This window comes from Lynx canadensis, chromosome A1 (genome assembly GCF_007474595.2).
Source record: "Lynx canadensis isolate LIC74 chromosome A1, mLynCan4.pri.v2, whole genome shotgun sequence".
In the NCBI taxonomy this organism is placed as follows: Eukaryota; Metazoa; Chordata; class Mammalia; order Carnivora; family Felidae; genus Lynx; species Lynx canadensis.
In genome coordinates, this window is record NC_044303.2 from 90,187,920 (window position 1) to 90,204,250 (window position 16,331).

The 16,331-nt window shown below is 47.6% G+C and overlaps 1 protein-coding gene across 1 annotated transcript in view; it reads left to right on the forward strand.

Annotated features, from left to right (window-relative positions):
- The window catches only part of GFPT2 (glutamine-fructose-6-phosphate transaminase 2), a 47,022-nt gene extending 33,468 nt beyond the window's left edge, over positions 1–13,554 (forward strand). The window contains 9 exon segments of the mRNA XM_030315961.1: positions 1,374–1,469; positions 1,548–1,645; positions 1,925–2,045; positions 4,223–4,380; positions 4,543–4,657; positions 8,160–8,287; positions 10,066–10,233; positions 11,324–11,485; positions 13,362–13,554. Coding sequence (XP_030171821.1) covers positions 1,374–1,469; positions 1,548–1,645; positions 1,925–2,045; positions 4,223–4,380; positions 4,543–4,657; positions 8,160–8,287; positions 10,066–10,233; positions 11,324–11,485; positions 13,362–13,406 — 1,091 coding nt within the window. The 3' untranslated portion in view covers positions 13,407–13,554.
- Positions 13,555–16,331: the final 2,777 nt, after the last annotated feature.

The window sequence follows — 16,331 nt, forward strand, 5'->3', positions numbered from 1 at the left end:
CTTGATCTGACCAGTCCATCAACTGCCTCCCTTTACTAACTCTCTGGGACACATTCTTCTACCCAGACATTTCTTCTCTGGGTCAGAGGCCTGCAATAACAGGGGTCTGTGGACTATTTCCTCCTTGAGAGGAGAGCCTGTCTCCCTACACCCCCTTCTCCACAGGGCAGCCTGGGTAAACATTTAGGAATGTGAATCAGACCTTTTTATCCAGCTGCTTAAAGCCCTCCAATGGCCACCCACTGTTCTGAGAATAAAATCCACACTTCCTGCCACAGCCCACAATACCCCATGCCCAACCTGGCCCCACCTCACTCTACCCTTTTCCCACTATGCCCTGCCCCCCCTCTCCAACCACCTCACTGTTACTTAGGCAGGCCAAGTGCTTACTCACCTGAGGGTCATTGTACTTGACTGACTACTTTTGGTCATTCTACCTTGATCATCGCCCAGTCAGAGAGCTCTTCCCTGACCCTCCTCACTTGTCTTGTTTGCTTTATGGCACTCTCTGTCAAGTCCCCAGCTAAAGGTGGCAGACAGGAAACACTGCAGTGTTGGAACATGCCCATCCTGTCTGTGAATGCTTCCAAAGCTTGAGGCACAACACCTGTCAGGGGCCTTAACCCGTTGCGGCCAGATCATCCCTTTGATGTCATCCAGTTCCATTCAAATCAGAGCCCTGGAAATGCATGTGTTGGCTGAAAAGGTTTTTATTTAATACAGAAGCTCGGAGGGCATCTGTTGAAAAGAAGATTGCCAGGGCACCTGGGTTGTTCAGTCGGTGAAGTGTCCGACTTCGGCTCAGGTCATGGTCTCGCAGTTTGTGGGTTCAAGCCCCGCGTCAGGTTCTGTGCTGACAGCTTGGAGCCTAGAACCTGCGTCAGATTCTGTGGCTCCCTCTCTCTCTGCCCCTCCCCCTCTCACACTCTGTCTCTCTCTCAAAAATAAATGTTTAAAAAAATTAAAAAAATAAAATAAAATTGCCTATTTCTCAGGGCTTACTTCTTTTGTACTTCCTTAAGTAGGTTGGTTTTTGGAAGTAAAGCATTTTCCTTTCCTCTGCCCCTGCTGAGAGGAGTATTGCCCCAGAAAGACCAGCCACATATTTGTTGCTTACTTCTTTTGCTCCTTCAAGCTGCAGGGTCTGATATGCACACTGGAGATAGTAATCTTATCTGACCTGTTTGCCTCTCACTTGTTACCAGGAAAATCAGGTGGGACGGCCCCTGGGACGCCCTTGGTAATGTGCAGTGGCCTTCCCATGTGTCACTGACACTAAACTGCATATCAGCTTTCCATCTTGATTGGAAGTTAAGCAGTGGTAAAACAACTGAATTAAAATTGACCTGCTTTGTTGGTGTTTATTTGACCAGGTAACTTCAGTGCATTTATGCAGAAGGAGATCTTCGAACAGCCAGAATCAGTTTTCAATACTATGAGAGGTCGGGTGAATTTTGAGACCAACACAGGTAATCCCCCATCCATGCCCTAGGTCGAGGCGCGTCCCTGTGTGGGGTTAGCACTAATGCCCTGCATGTGCCCCACAGTGCTCCTGGGTGGCTTGAAGGATCACCTGAAGGAGATTCGACGATGCCGACGGCTCATCGTGATTGGCTGTGGAACCAGTTACCACGCCGCAGTGGCTGTGAGTCCAAGGCGCTGGGCCCTCGATAGCGCTGGGGAGGGAGCAGCAGCCCAGGACAAGATGTGTCTTAAATGCCATCATGTTTTTGACCTCCCAAATTTGGTGCCCACAAGCCAACATGAGAGCCTTTCTCCTGCAGTGTGGCCTGTGCATGTCTGAAATTCCCTTCACCACGAGGACCCAGAGGTGCCACTTCATAAAACTGTCCCCAGAAGCCCAGCTGCCTGTGTCTCTGTAGTGTCTGTGACTGACTTTGGTCCCCATTCTTGTTGGCTTCAGACACGGCAAGTTTTGGAGGAACTGACTGAGCTCCCTGTGATGGTTGAACTCGCCAGTGATTTTCTGGACAGGAACACACCTGTGTTCAGGGATGACGTTTGCTTTTTCATAAGCCAGTCAGGTAAGGAATACGGGTTTGCGTGAGTTCATCTCAGGGCTCTGTCCTCTTGGTAACACACCATGTATCTCCTTCCCTCCTTCATCCAGTAGAGTTCTCTGCACACTGAGCATGTGCCAAACTCTCTTCTCAGTTGACCCTCAGAGCCATCAGTCACTGTCTCATTTTAGGGGGGAGCCATGCGACCAAGAATTCTCCCTCCTCCTGCCATTCCAAGTCCAGAACTTAAGGGACCACTCACCAAAGTGCTTATACATAGGTGCTGGGTTTATTTCAAAGAGAGAAAGTTCTTCAAAATTCTGCTGGTTGAGTGTCACTTCAACAACTATGTGGATGCTTTGCAGTTCCCATGCTGTCCAGCAGGAGATGCATTGAGAGACCTTGCTCAGGTGTAGGCCCAGCACACCCTCAGTAAACCCTGCCTGGGTGCCATCCTAACTCTAAACGTGGGCACCTGCTCCAGTCAGGCTGGGCAGAGAGTCAGGGAGGTGATTCATGGCCACATGCTTGGACTTTCTATGACCTCCAGAAGGATTTTTAAAACATTTTAATTATGGAAAATTCCAAATCTCTGTAAAAGTAGAGATTTACATAAGGAACTGCCTATTCTCAGCAACGATCAGCTGAGCAGAGTTTGTGTCATCCAGATCCACATTAACCTGTCCCCTCCCCTGGGTTATTTTGAAGTCAATCCCAGACATCATGTTGCTCCACAAATACTTCAGAATGGATCTCTAAATGGTAAAAGAAAAAAAAAAAAAAACATAACCGTTATGTCATTATCACAATTAAAACATTAACAGCAATGCTCTAATATCCACTGGGACTTCGAATACTGCTTCCGGTTTGAATTTTGAAGACCCATTTCCATTTCCATGACAAACTAAGAAAAACAAATACAGACACACTCACCCTCCGGCTGACAACTTGTAGCCATGTGCTGCTGTGTGACTTCATTTTGTTTGTTTGTTTGTTTATTTATTTTGAGAGAGAGGGAGCCCATGCATGCACAAGTGGGGGAGGGACAGAGAGAGAGGGAGAGAGGGAGAATCCCACCAGGCGCAGACCCCGAAATGGGGCTCGAGCTCATGAACCAATGAGATCATGACCTGAGCTGAAATGAAGAGTCAGACGCTTAACCAACTGAGCCACCCAGGAGCCCCTTGATGGGTTTAATTTTATGATCGGACCGTATTTAATTTAGTTCCAGGTTTCAAGGCTTACAAATACAGGGTGCTTGTGCTGGCTTATTTGTGAATCTATTTAAGTAGCTTAGTTATAAAAATAATTTTGAGTTCACACTGGCAGGCTGCAGAAGTGTTTTGCTTTAAAGCAATGTTAGATCTATTGGAGAAATGCCATTTAGTGGCATTCTTGCTTTTTTTAAATTTTATTTATTTATTTAATCTCTATACCCAGTGTGGGGCTGGAACTCATCACCCCGAGACCAAGAGTCACATGCTCTTCTGACTGAGCCAGCCAGGCGCCTTGCATTCTTGCTTTTTATTTGTATTTATTTATTTATTTTAAATATTTATTCGTTTTTGAGAGAGAGCAAGCACAAGCAGGGGAGGGACAGAGAGAGAGAGGCAGAGAGTCTGAAGTGGGCTCTGTGCTGATAGCAGCAAGCCTCATGCAAGGCTTGAACTCACAAACCATGAGATCATGACCTGAGCCGAAGTTGGATGCTCAACCGTTCAGCCGACTCAGCCAGCCAAGCGCCTCACATTCTTGCTTTTTAAATGTTAAATCTCAGCACATTCTGAAGAAGGCAGCTTAAAGTCCTAGAAAGGATGCTGGGCACCTGGCTCACCTGGGTTGGCACCAGTCTGTCGCCCACAGCTGCGTGGCCCTGAAGGAGCAAGCCTTTGGTTTCTTCCATCTCTGGGGATCTCATCCTCACTGGGAGAATGGGGACAATGGCCCCATGGGGTTGCCAGGAGAGTTCCATGACATAGCGGATGAGAAAGTGCTTCCCACATAAATAGCAGCTGAATCTTGAATCCAAGAATCCACCGGAAACATGGTTGAGTGTGCATTTTCCTTTCTGAGCACACGCCGGCTGCCTGTGGGCCCTGATTTCTGCATAAAAGAGTAAATGAGTTGGGGGACAGGGGGTTTGAGCTGGCAGAGCCACGCTCCTGAGAACACATGGCTGAAAGGTGGGGCCCGTGTGGCAGGTGAGACCGCAGATACCCTCCTGGCATTGCGCTACTGTAAGGACCGTGGGGCCCTGACCGTGGGCGTCACCAACACCGTGGGCAGTTCCATCTCCCGAGAGACCGACTGCGGTGTCCACATCAACGCAGGACCAGAGATCGGCGTGGCCAGCACCAAGGTAGTCATCTCCTGCATGTGTCCTGAGGGAGGGCTTCGGCCAGATGGGTGGACAGGAGGCTGCGGGTTGGGGAGGGGGCGCTCCCAACAATCTGTCTCCTCCTGCGTGGTTCACATGCGCACATTCGCCCCTGCTCTGCCAGAGTCACTGTTTTATCCACAGGCTTATACCAGTCAGTTCATCTCCCTGGTGATGTTTGGTTTGATGATGTCTGAAGACCGCATTTCACTGCAAAACAGAAGGCGAGAGATCATCCATGGTTTACAGTCTTTACCTGGTATGTTTCAGAATGAAACTTTCCTTATTTTGAAATCCAGTAGACTGTCCTTAGTTGCTTTCTCTTTTGACTCTTTCCCATAAACAATGCTGTTAATCACTTCCTCCTCTTCAAAACTTCCTACTCACCACAAAATGCCTCCAGAAGCTCCCACCGGGCCAAGATTAAAGTCCTCACTCCTCTCCGGGTCCTTGAACACTGCACACTGGACCCCTGCCACCTCTGACCTCATCCCACTCTCCTTCCCCTCCCTGGGCTCCTTCATTGACCTTCTGATCCTCAGCAATACCAAGCTGTCTACCACAGGACGTTTGCACTGACCCTTTCCTTTACAGGAGCCCTCTTCCTCCAGCTCTCCATACAACTGATGGCTTTTCATTATTCAAGTCTCAATTCGGATGTCACCTCCTGGAACCCTTCCTTGCTATCCTAACTAACCCCCTGCCCCAGCCGTGAAATGTTAGCCCATTTCTTTTCTTTATAGCGTGTGCCATGGTATGAAATTACCTGTCCTCCAGTGTGCTGGCTTGTCTCCCAATGAGTATGTCAGCCCAGTGAGCATATAACCCTAACTGTCAGGGTCACTGCTGATATCCAGCCAGGGCAGGCATGGAGTAGGTGCTCAGGAAATATCTGAGAAGGAGCAGATGGCCCTGAGCCTTTTCCTGAACCGGAGTGCTCCGTCAGTCTCCCCAAACTTCCCTCTTTGGCTGGGTCCCTCCCATCTATTGTAGTCGGTGAGATGCAGTGTTTATCACACTGAATCGCAAGCTTTTGGGGGGGGACAATGGTTTCCATCATTCGCCCACTGGTGTGACTTGTCCCGTGTGTCATCCTGAGGGCCAAGGAGATAACAGCTCCTTTCCTTCAGACACTTGCTCTCCAGGGAAGGAGAGAGACCTATTGGGTTTTCTTTGTGCAGCCCTGAGATTGCAAAATGAAACAGACCTCACCCCTTGGCTGACATGAAATGCGGGGGGCAGGATGGTCACAAGGCTGTGGGACAGCCCCTTCCAGAGATGGGGTAGGCACTGGGTCCATCCTGGGAGCCAGGGGCAAACCCCAGAGAAGGCAGTGAGGGAAAGCCAGCATCTAATCATACAAAGCCTAGAGATCTGAATCTGGCCCACACAACATGCTGAAAATTTACTGACAAAAAACTGGTCTTCACCTTCAGCCAGGTACCAACAGTGCGAAAACAGGACTCTATCCTGATGTCTAAGTCAGCCGTTCTCAAGATGTGGTCTGCAGGTCCTATTACTATTTTCACAGTAAACACGCTATTTATAACAAATAAGATGTGTTTGCCTTTTTTGCCGTGTGGACATTTGCAAAGGCAGCGGTGGCTACCGCTGGCACCTTAGCACATGCCTCCACACACCCCACTTCACTCAAGGACTTCTTCACGAGGCAGTAAAATGCATTAGTCTTAGTAAATCGCAACACTCTTTAGTATTCTGTTTCCAAGAAAAGCATCCTGGGATTGTTTGAGTAACAAGCTGATTAGAGTACTTGGCAGATGTTTTCTCAAAAATGAACAAAGTTAGCCCGCCACTCTAAAGAAGAAAAACTGACAGTATTTGTTGCCAGTGATAAACTTCAAGCTCTCCAGTGAAATTTAGGATTTGGGAAAACTTGTAGCTGCCAGCATGAGCTCGACCACTTCCCACACTTAAACACAACTCTGATGAAGCCATGGTGACTTTAGCATATGTGATTTCTAAAAAATATTTTATGATGAAGTGTGTCCATTTTTAGAAGATTTGCATAACTCAGTCAACCTATGTTTTCCAGATGGTCAATGCATGATGTGACAAAATTATACACCATGTAAAACATCCATTTAAATAGATGCAAGATTGGGGCACCGGGTGGCTCAGCCGGTTAAGCATCTGACTTCGGCTCAGGTCGTGATCTTGTGGTTTGTGAATTCAAGCCCTATGTTGGGCTCTGTGCTGATGGCTCAGAGCCTGGAGCCTGCTTCCGATTCTGTGTCTCCCTCTCTGCTTGTCCCTCCCAGTCATGCTCTGTCTCTCTCTGTCTCTCAAAAATAAAACATTAAAAAAAATTAAATAGATGCAATAGGGGTGCCTGGGTGGCTCGGTCGGTTAAGTGTCAGACTCTTGATCTTGGCTCAGGTCATGATCTCACAGTTGGTGAGTTCAAGCCCCATTTCAGGCTCTGCACTGACAGTGTGGAACCTGCTTGGGATTCTGTCTGTCTGTCTCTCCTCTCTCTCACAGTAAATAAACTTAAAAAAAATAAAAGTTTTAATGTAACAAGGTAGGAAAAGCTTATTGAGATGATTTCAAATTCTACATTTGCAACTACTCTTTTAAGAAATTACTGTTTCTCCAGACTGGCTGATTGAGTCACTAGAGTATGTGACTCTTGATCTCGGGGTCATGTGTTTAAGCCTGCAGAGATTACTTAATTAACTAATTAGAAAAAAAAGAAATGACCATTTCTTGAGTTTCATGTAATATCAGAGAAGAACATTCACAATTTTTTGAAAAAGTTATTTAAATACTCCTCCCTTCTCCAACTACAAATCTCTGTGAGGCTGGATTTTCTTCCTATACTTCAACCAAAAAAAATGTATCATGAGAGTTTGAATGAGGAAACAGATATGAGAATCTGTCTTTGTTAAAAAGTTAGACATTTAAAAAATCTCCAAAAATTTAAAACTACTATTCTCACTAATTTTTAAAAATGTGTAATAGGTTTATTGTTACTTTTAAATGAATGAATACAAATATCTTTACTTTTCTCAGTTTCTAATCTGTTAAACATTGAGAGACAGAACCAACAAAAATAATGGCTCCTAGGGATTCACAGTAATTTTTAAGAGTAAAGAAGTCCTGAGAACAAAAAGTTTGGGAAACACTGGTCCATCTTACACTGGGCATTGTCTCTAGATTTAGCATGTGGCCTGGATTGGGGGGGGGGGCATTAATTTGGAGTGTCAGCTCTGTGTCTTTCCACCTGGTGACTTAGCCTCTCTGAGCCTCAGTTGCCTTACCTGTAAAATGGAGCTAGAAATAACACCTCACTGCTTATCTTACATGCTCAAGAAAGTATGAACATAAATATGAATTGCCACCCAACAAAACCCAGGCAAATCCCACAAGTTATTGCCCAAAATCTACATTTAACTTTTTTTAATGTTTATTCTTGAGGGGGGGGGACAGAGTGGGGGAGAAGCAGAGAGAGAGGGAGACACAGAATCCTAAGCAGGCTCCAGGCTCATCAACACAGAGCCCAATATGGGGCTTGAACCCATGAACTGTGAGATCATGACCTGAGCTGAAGTCAGATGCTTAACCGACTGAGCCACCCAGGTGCTCTTACATTTAAAATCCTTTTTAAACCGAGGCAAGGAAGCCAAGTGTATTAAGTGGTGTGAATTCCAAAACTATATCTTATACACCATGATTTTTCTTTGTGAATCTTGCTGTAAAATCTGTGTGACTCACAACCCCTCACTGTGTTTGCGGCTTAGGGCTGATTAAGGAAGTGCTGTCGCTGGACGAGAAGATTCATGACCTGGCCCTGGAGCTCTACACCCAGAGGTCACTCCTGGTCATGGGACGGGGCTATAACTATGCCACATGCCTGGAAGGAGCCCTGGTGAGCCTCCTTTGCCCATCCCCCCCCACCTCCACCAGCCTGGGCATGAGGGCAGACATGGGAGACACCCCGAGACACCAGCGGGAAGGGGGGAAGGGCGCTGGGCTAGGGGAGGGGAGCGCTTGGGGACTTGCTGCCACCTGTGTGAGGCTGCATCAAGCACCAGCTCATGACCTGTTCGGGCCCTGGGGATCCTGAGGTGGACGCTCCCAATCTCCTGAGGAGAAAGGGGCAGGGCACCCTTGGGTGAGCCCCTGAGGTGTCAACCTGCACCAGGCTCCATCTGGGATGGTCCATTCATTCCTCATGAGCGTCTTCTGAGAGGCTGGCAGTTATTGTCCACATTTCACCTAGGAGGGAACTGGACCCCCAAAGGTTCATCTTGCTCAGGAGGGAGTGATTGGTCTGAGATTCAAACTCAGGTCCATGTGGCCTTGGGTTATTTCCACGACCACAAGCAGACTGTGCGGGAGGATTCAGGCCGATGAGAATTGTGGGGCAGGCTCTCTGTGGAGTTTCCCTGTTACCCCTCAAACTTCCAAGGGGATGCAGAGATCCTGAAGGAGTGAGCTCTGAAGGCCCTGCTTTTGTCAAACTTTTAACTGGCTGTTTTGTCCCACTGCGGCAGTAAAGAGCCAAACCTGAGTAAGAGGGCTGGGTAAGGGGCAGGTTCCAGGACCACAGAGCCACAGAGAGGGTGAGACAGTGCTGTCCAGGGGGCTGAGCCTACACTCACTGTCTGCTTGCTGCTTGTGGATGGGACTGCCCAACCAAAGAAAACGGGAGACAGGGTCACAGGTGAGGCAGCCATTGGTACCCGGGCAAGGGCATCCTTCCTGACCCAGCTTGGCTCCCCTCCTCTTAGTAGGGAGCAGGTCGCTGCAGGGGGCTGGGTGGAGTACACTTTCAACTCCCCCCATGCCTCTGCCGCCTGGTGCAGGGGGTTGGGGGGGCTCAGCTGCAGTGCCCCCAGCGCGCTGCTGAAAGATGCGTATTCAACTGCAGCTCCCAGTCAGTCTTGGGGGGAAAGAAAGAAGCTTTGATGTTGCTCCTGGCACACATCAATGGTCCCTCTGTGGTCTCCTGGGGGCCAGCACTCCAGCTGTCTGTGGCATTCAGGGCGGAGTCACCCACACTCCTGACAGTGTCCTGCCCCCCCCCAAATAAATAGTTCTAGGGGAGCTGAGAAATATTTTACTAGACACTCACCAGTTCAGTGACGTAGGTTTAATGGGAACTGAATAGAAACGGATCTCCTAAACATAGGGGGAAATTCTAGTAACGGCCTGATGCGTGTGATTTTGCCTCATAAGTAAATTGGAGCATCCCTTTGGAAGTTATTAATGGTCTAGATTCGGGGGGATGATCTATCGGATAATTGAAGAAAGGTATTTCTAGATAGAATACAGTGCCATCATTACAATTTATAAATGTGGGGAGGTCACGGGTTAGTCACACAGCAGAAGGGAGAGCCAGATCGACATTGACTTGTCTATCCAAGGGTGGTGGCTGTGCTGGGGGCTGGTTTGGGGGACACAGGCTGCGTGCTGGGCCTTGTGCATGCTCTGGACAGCAGCCAGCCCTCTCCCTTGGGCCTGGCATTGCCAGCAGCCCTCAGTGCTGTTGACCACCTAATGCATTCATCTGCCTTGCAGCCCTCAGCTCCCTGCCTTCTGGATTCATCCCTCCCACAGCTCCCCTTCCTCCCCTCTCTGACTGATCTGCTCCAGCCCCCTGTCTGTCCAGTGTCACACTGACCCCACCTTGTGTTTCCCTAGAAAATTAAAGAGATAACCTACATGCACTCAGAAGGCATCCTGGCGGGGGAGCTGAAGCACGGACCCTTGGCACTGATTGACAAGCAGATGCCCGTCATCATGGTCATCATGAAGGACCCTTGCTTTGCCAAATGCCAGAATGCCCTGCAGCAGGTCACAGCCCGCCAGGTGAGAGCTCTCAGCTGGGCCAGGGTCCCCTTCTCTCCTGTCCTCTCCCACACAAGCCCACCTCACCCACTGTCGGCCAGCACTGGTTATGAGCAGCCCTACCACTGAGCAGGTGTGATCACGTGCTCTCTCCTAGGCCCCCTCCTGAGGGGCGCACACATTCAGAAATGACTGGCCAGCCTGTGGCCACGTGCACAATGGCTCTTCAGTGAGACCTTGTGACCCAGACTGCCCCGAGCTGCCCCAGATTCCAGGCGTGGAGCTGCCCTGAGATGGGAGTGCAAAGCCCCCACAGATCCATCCTGGGAGGGCTCATGAAGTTATAGGGAGGCGAAGTCCAACAATGCCCTTGAGCCAGTGGCCGCCATGTCTGGCTCGGCACAGTGGCCAGAGAGAAGGTATAAAACACAAATCACTTCACTGCCTTGCTTGAAACCTCCCAGTGGCTTCCCATAAAACAAGAGTGACCACAAGCCGGCATTATGTGGCCCCTTCCTTCTGTGTCCCAAGCTGAAGGAGCCCAGCTGATTTCTGCCTCTGAACCTCTGCTCTGGCTATTCCCTCTGACCTGAATGTGCTTCCCACCACTTTCAGAGAATTGGCCTGTGGTTATTCACGTCTTAGTCCAAACATCCCCTTTTAAGAGAGGGCTTCCCAGACCTCACCAGTGTCTCCCAATCACATTACCATGTTTTATTGCCTTTCTGGCATTCATCTGGAATTCATCGTTACTCATTGGTTGGCTTGTTTACATTTTTATTTTCTACCACTCAGCTATGAGTCCCCTCAGAGTGAGGAGTGGGCATGCCCTGCCCTTGGCAAGGCACATTGAAGCCACTCAACAAATGGGTGCTGGATGAATGGCTCGGAATGGCAGTCATCCTACCACGGAAGGGAGAGGAACTCACCAAACAGCATCAAACACCTTGCCCCTCACACTGGTCGTGCATAGCACCTCACACATAATTCCACAAAAGCAAAAGAGGACTGTTATCCCCTCAATAAGATTGACCTCAGAAACTGCTGGTATGTGAGGGGTTGCTGCTTTCAGAGACCACCTGCCCATTGTGATCCTATTTTCCCGCTCTAGGGTCGGCCGATCATACTGTGCTCCAGGGACGACACTGAGAGTTCCAAGTTTGCGTATAAAACGATCGAGCTGCCCCACACAGTGGACTGCCTCCAGGGTATCCTCAGTGTGATTCCGCTGCAGCTTCTGTCCTTCCACCTGGCTGTTCTCCGAGGATATGACGTATGTCTAAAATCGCACCGAATCCCCCAGAGGGGAAAAGCATAACCCCAGAGTCTGACTCTGTTCTTTTTTTTTTTTTTTTTTAAGTTTATTTACTTATTTTGAGAGAGGGACAGGGGATCCCAAGCCGGCTCCACAAAGCCCGACATGGGGCTGTGAGATCCTGACCTGAGCCAAAATCAACAGTCAGACCCTTAACCACCTGAGCCACCCAGGCGCTCCTGATTTTGTTCTTAAATGCTTATTTGGTGTAAATATTCATAGGAAAGGTAATTTCATTTAAAACAACTCTGTTTTTAAAGTAACTTCTATCCCTTGAAAACAATTTGGGACTGCAAGATTACGAAGACCATATCATTAAACTCATCACTCAGAGAGGCAATGTTAATTAGCAAATTTAATCATTTATTCCAGTCTTTTCCTTGTGCATGTGGATTTTTTTAACATTTTTGACAGTATATCAAGGATGACATTTTACACTTTCCTTTTGAGTGTATTTACAAGTATTTTCTTACATCTTGAGTTTCATGTAAGCAACATTTAATCATTGCACAATATCCCAACATAGTCTTATAACATGGATTATAACAATGACTTAGCCGGTCTTCTATTATTTAAACTGTTGCTGATTTGGGAGAATATCTGCATAAATCACAATTGCAGTGAACATCTTTGCATGTACATCTTCCTCCCACATTTAAGATATCTCCTCAGTCTAGCAAATGATTCAACATTTTGAGACTCCTTTTTTAATTTTTTTTTTAATGTTTCTTTTTGAAAGAGAGAAAGAGAGAGTGCAATCCAGGGAGGGGCAGGGAGAGAGAGGGAGACATAGAATCTGAAGCAGGCTCCAGGCTCTGAGCTGTCAGCACAGAGCCCAACGCAGGGCTCGAACTCACAGACCATGAGATCATGACCTGAGCCGAAGTCAGATGCTTAACCGACTGAGCCACCCAGGTGCCCCTTGAGACTCCAAACATATATCATCAATTTATGTTCCAGAAAAGAACCACCAACAAGTATGGAAGAACCTACAATTCACTGCATATAGAAATAGTTTTATTACAATTGTATTTTGAGAAGCTTTTGAAGATACATAACCTTACAGAAAACAATGTAACAAGTACCTGGTGGTATACAAATCCAGAACTGCCACGGCTAACATTTTGTCCTATTTGTTTCTCTTTTAAAAACAAGAGCCAAATAAGGGTGCCTGGGTGGCTCAGTTGGTTAAGCATCCCACTTCGGCTCAGGTCATGATCTCACGGTTCATGGGTTTGAGCCCCGCATCAGGCTCTGTGCTGACAGCTCAGAGCCTGGAGCCTGCTTCGGATTTTGTGTCTCCCTTTCTTTCTGCCCCTCCCTCACTCGTGTTCTTTCTCTCTCTCTGTCTGTCTCTCAAAATGAAATAAACATTAAAAAAATTAAAATTAAAATAACTAAGCAATATAAGACACTGCAGATAAAGTTGAAGCCTACCCTATCAACCATCTCCCATCACATTTTCCTCTCAGCCCCCACCCTGAACTAATGAGCCTCATGGATTTAGTGTGTCTCCTTCCAAGAAACGTGAACAGGATAAGCTGAGTTAGCATTTTAATAGCATGCATCATATCCTTTTAATAGGGTTAACACAGCATGACACATGTCAGGTGCACAATAAATGTATATTGAATGAACTAAACCTTCTATAGTTGAGTGAAGTTCCTGGAGTAAGGAATGCTTCCAAGATGCAGGTCTCCAGGGGCTCATGGTCAAAGGTGACTGGGAACACCCATCACCTCGTCTTCAAGTACCCCAATAATAGGCTTTATAATACAGCAGGTTGCTGGGATCTGTGGGCTCCTGAGCAGCTCCTTTCTATGTATCGTTGCAGGTCGACTTCCCCAGAAATCTGGCCAAGTCTGTAACAGTGGAATAGAGAACAAGAGCCCGAGAAGGCCATCACCACCTGCAGTGTGGTTCAAGGCCTGTCCCGGTGACATCAAGTGAGAAGAACAGCAGGCGTTCTGTGTGTTCCAAGTAGATCCCAGTAGAACTTGACAAGCTTTCACGTGCCTTGTACCCAAGTGCTTTGCTCACAGCAGATACTGTTTCTCTGTGTCCTGAAGTCGCCAGAGGAGAAGGGAATCATTGTTTACACATGGGGATCAGAGCGGACTTTTCCACTACTGTGCAATAGAGACACAGCTCTCTTCAGAGTAACTGTGAACCTTTTTGTAACCAACGCTAGTTAGTTTTGAAAGACAAAATATTTATAATGATGATTGTATAGCTTTTAAGTTATTTTTCTAGTATGTGGCTTTCTGTAGCCAACGTAATGCCCAGACCATGCACCCTAGCCTCCTGGCAGAGGGCATTCATCTCAGATTTGAGCACAAGGCATTGCCTCCCTGCACTCCTCTCTCCTCTCCTGCCCTCTTTTGGCTGCCCCTGAATCCCAGTCCCCTGATGTCAGGGAAGCCCTCCCACCATTTCCCTGTGCCTCCTGTAAATCCTTTCAAAATCTCAATGTCCTTTGACAGGTTCTTCTCCTATAAATCCCTCTGACTCTCCAACTTCTGTTAAATTTGATCATGGTTCTTTTTAAGCCCAGGCAGCATTTTTGGTCCCTGCTTCTACCTATAGTAAAACAGCTTGAAATATCCCATGCAAGAAAGTAGTTTTCAAGTGGGCCATCTTGCCCTCTGTTTAAAAGCGTGCACAATCAAGATACTATGCAATTTTAAGACAATAAAGACAGTACAATTCTTTTTTGGCTTGTGCATTTGGATTTTTGTTATTCTCATTCTTTTTGTGTACTTGGATTGTGAGGGCTCTCAAAACAGGAACTCAGCAGTGTCTGGTGGGAGTGAGCCCCGTTTCTTTCTTTTTCTTTCTTTCTTTCTTTCTTTCTTTTGAAGTTTATTTATTTTGAGAAAAAGAGAAAGCATGAGTAGGGGAGGGGCAGAGAGAGAGGAGAGAGAGAGAATCTCAAGCAGGCTCTGCACTGTCAGCAGAGCCTGATTTAGGGCTCAAACCCACGAACCATGAGACCACAACCTGGGCCAAAGTCAGACACTTAAACCACTCAGCCACCCAGGCGCCCCAAGCCTTGTTTCTTGGTAGCCCATGGTGCTGTGCCCACACTTGTGACCTGCGTCCTTCTTGTATGAAAATGAAGACTGTTTATTTTACACGATGAAACAAAATGCAGGATGTTTGAGACTCTTCATTGAGTCCACTGAAGAGCTGTTGGAAGGGGCTGGACCATGTGATGCTCTTTCAGATGGCTGCCCAGAACCTGAAAGCATCATGCAGGCATGTGAAACTCTCTAATGTATACTTTTTTATTTCCATGAGTCTATCTTGGTCACCGATTTTATTGATATAATCAGGCAGGAAGATCAGAAGCTAGAGATAGGGTTCTGAAGGCTTGTGGGGTCTGACTTTAGGCTCCCAGTGAAAGTGGCTCTCCCAGAGGCTTGTCCTCATGACCACTATGTCCTCATGACCACTGGTCGGTTTGAGTAGCTCTAGTATAGCATCAGACCTTTGTTCACAATTATCTTTGGGCTACTCATTAACTTTTCCATCCTCTTCTATGCTGTCCCCTGTATCACAAGACTTGGAAACCTGGGAATTACATTTCCAGGTTAAATTCCACCAGTGAGAAGCATCATGGAAGATTTGGAAGATACTTTAGAAGTCATATTGTTTTTGAGAAATCATGTTGTTTATTTCCCCCCTGGCAGAAGCAGACAGAAGTGTGGCTTCAGCAGATAGGAGGTCCTGCCATGGCCCTTAGCCCCAAAGCACTTGCCATGGCAATATTGCCTAAAATTCACCTACCCCACAGTGGGGGCCACCAGCAGAGGCTTCCTGCAACTACAGCAGCATCCTGCTTTTTAAAAAATTTTTTTTTCAATGTTTATTTATTCTTGACAGACAGAGACAGAGCAGAGCAGGGGAGGGGCAGAGAGAGAAGGAGAATCTGTAGAACAGAATCTGAAGAACAGAATCTGAAGCAGGCTCCAGGCTCTGAGCTGTCAGTACAGAGCCTGACGTGGGGCTCGAACCCACGAATCATGAGATCATGACCTCAGGGGGAAGTTGAATGCTTAACCGACTAAGCCACCCAGGCGCCCCCAGAATCCCGCTTCTGAAGGGCTGGCAGGAGCCCAGGAGCCACAGTGGCATTCTCCAACCCACATCCACCAGCCCTTCCCACAGATTAACCAGGGCATAAGTCCTGCTGGAAATACTACTGGTGCTGGTTTCTGCCTTTTTAACCAGACCATGGTCATTACAATTTCAGAGGTTAGGAGACTTTACGAACTAGCCAGAACATTTTTATCTGGACAAGACCTAGAGAGACGCATTTCATTTTTACACCCAAGAGGCAATGACCATTCTGACTTTTGTACAAATCAGTCTCTTGCTTTTCATTATAGTTCTACCTGTGTATCTCTCCCCAAGTCATATACCACCTAGTCTCAAAAACAGAAGGCAAGCACACACGAGCTGTGCAAGGAGAGGGCAGCACTGCCCCCGCTGGACAGAAGCTCCAGGAGTGGGGTGAGGAGAGCACTCTCCCGGGTCCGGGAGTTGACTTCCCCTTCACTGGGAGCTAACAAGGCCCCTTCTGGGGAAGTGGCAAGCAAGCTCACAAGTGACTCTGGGGAAAAAAAAAGGTCTCCACAGCTGGGCGCCTGGCAAGGCTGAGGTGTGCACCGGGTACCCAACAGAAGTACGGTCAGAAGGAATGGGCTGCCCTGTACTTTCCACTTCCGAGCCCGCCATGGCCCTCTGGCTCTCAGGGAAAATCTGAGAACTTCTGGGAGTGATATGTGTGTCTTAAGCAGAG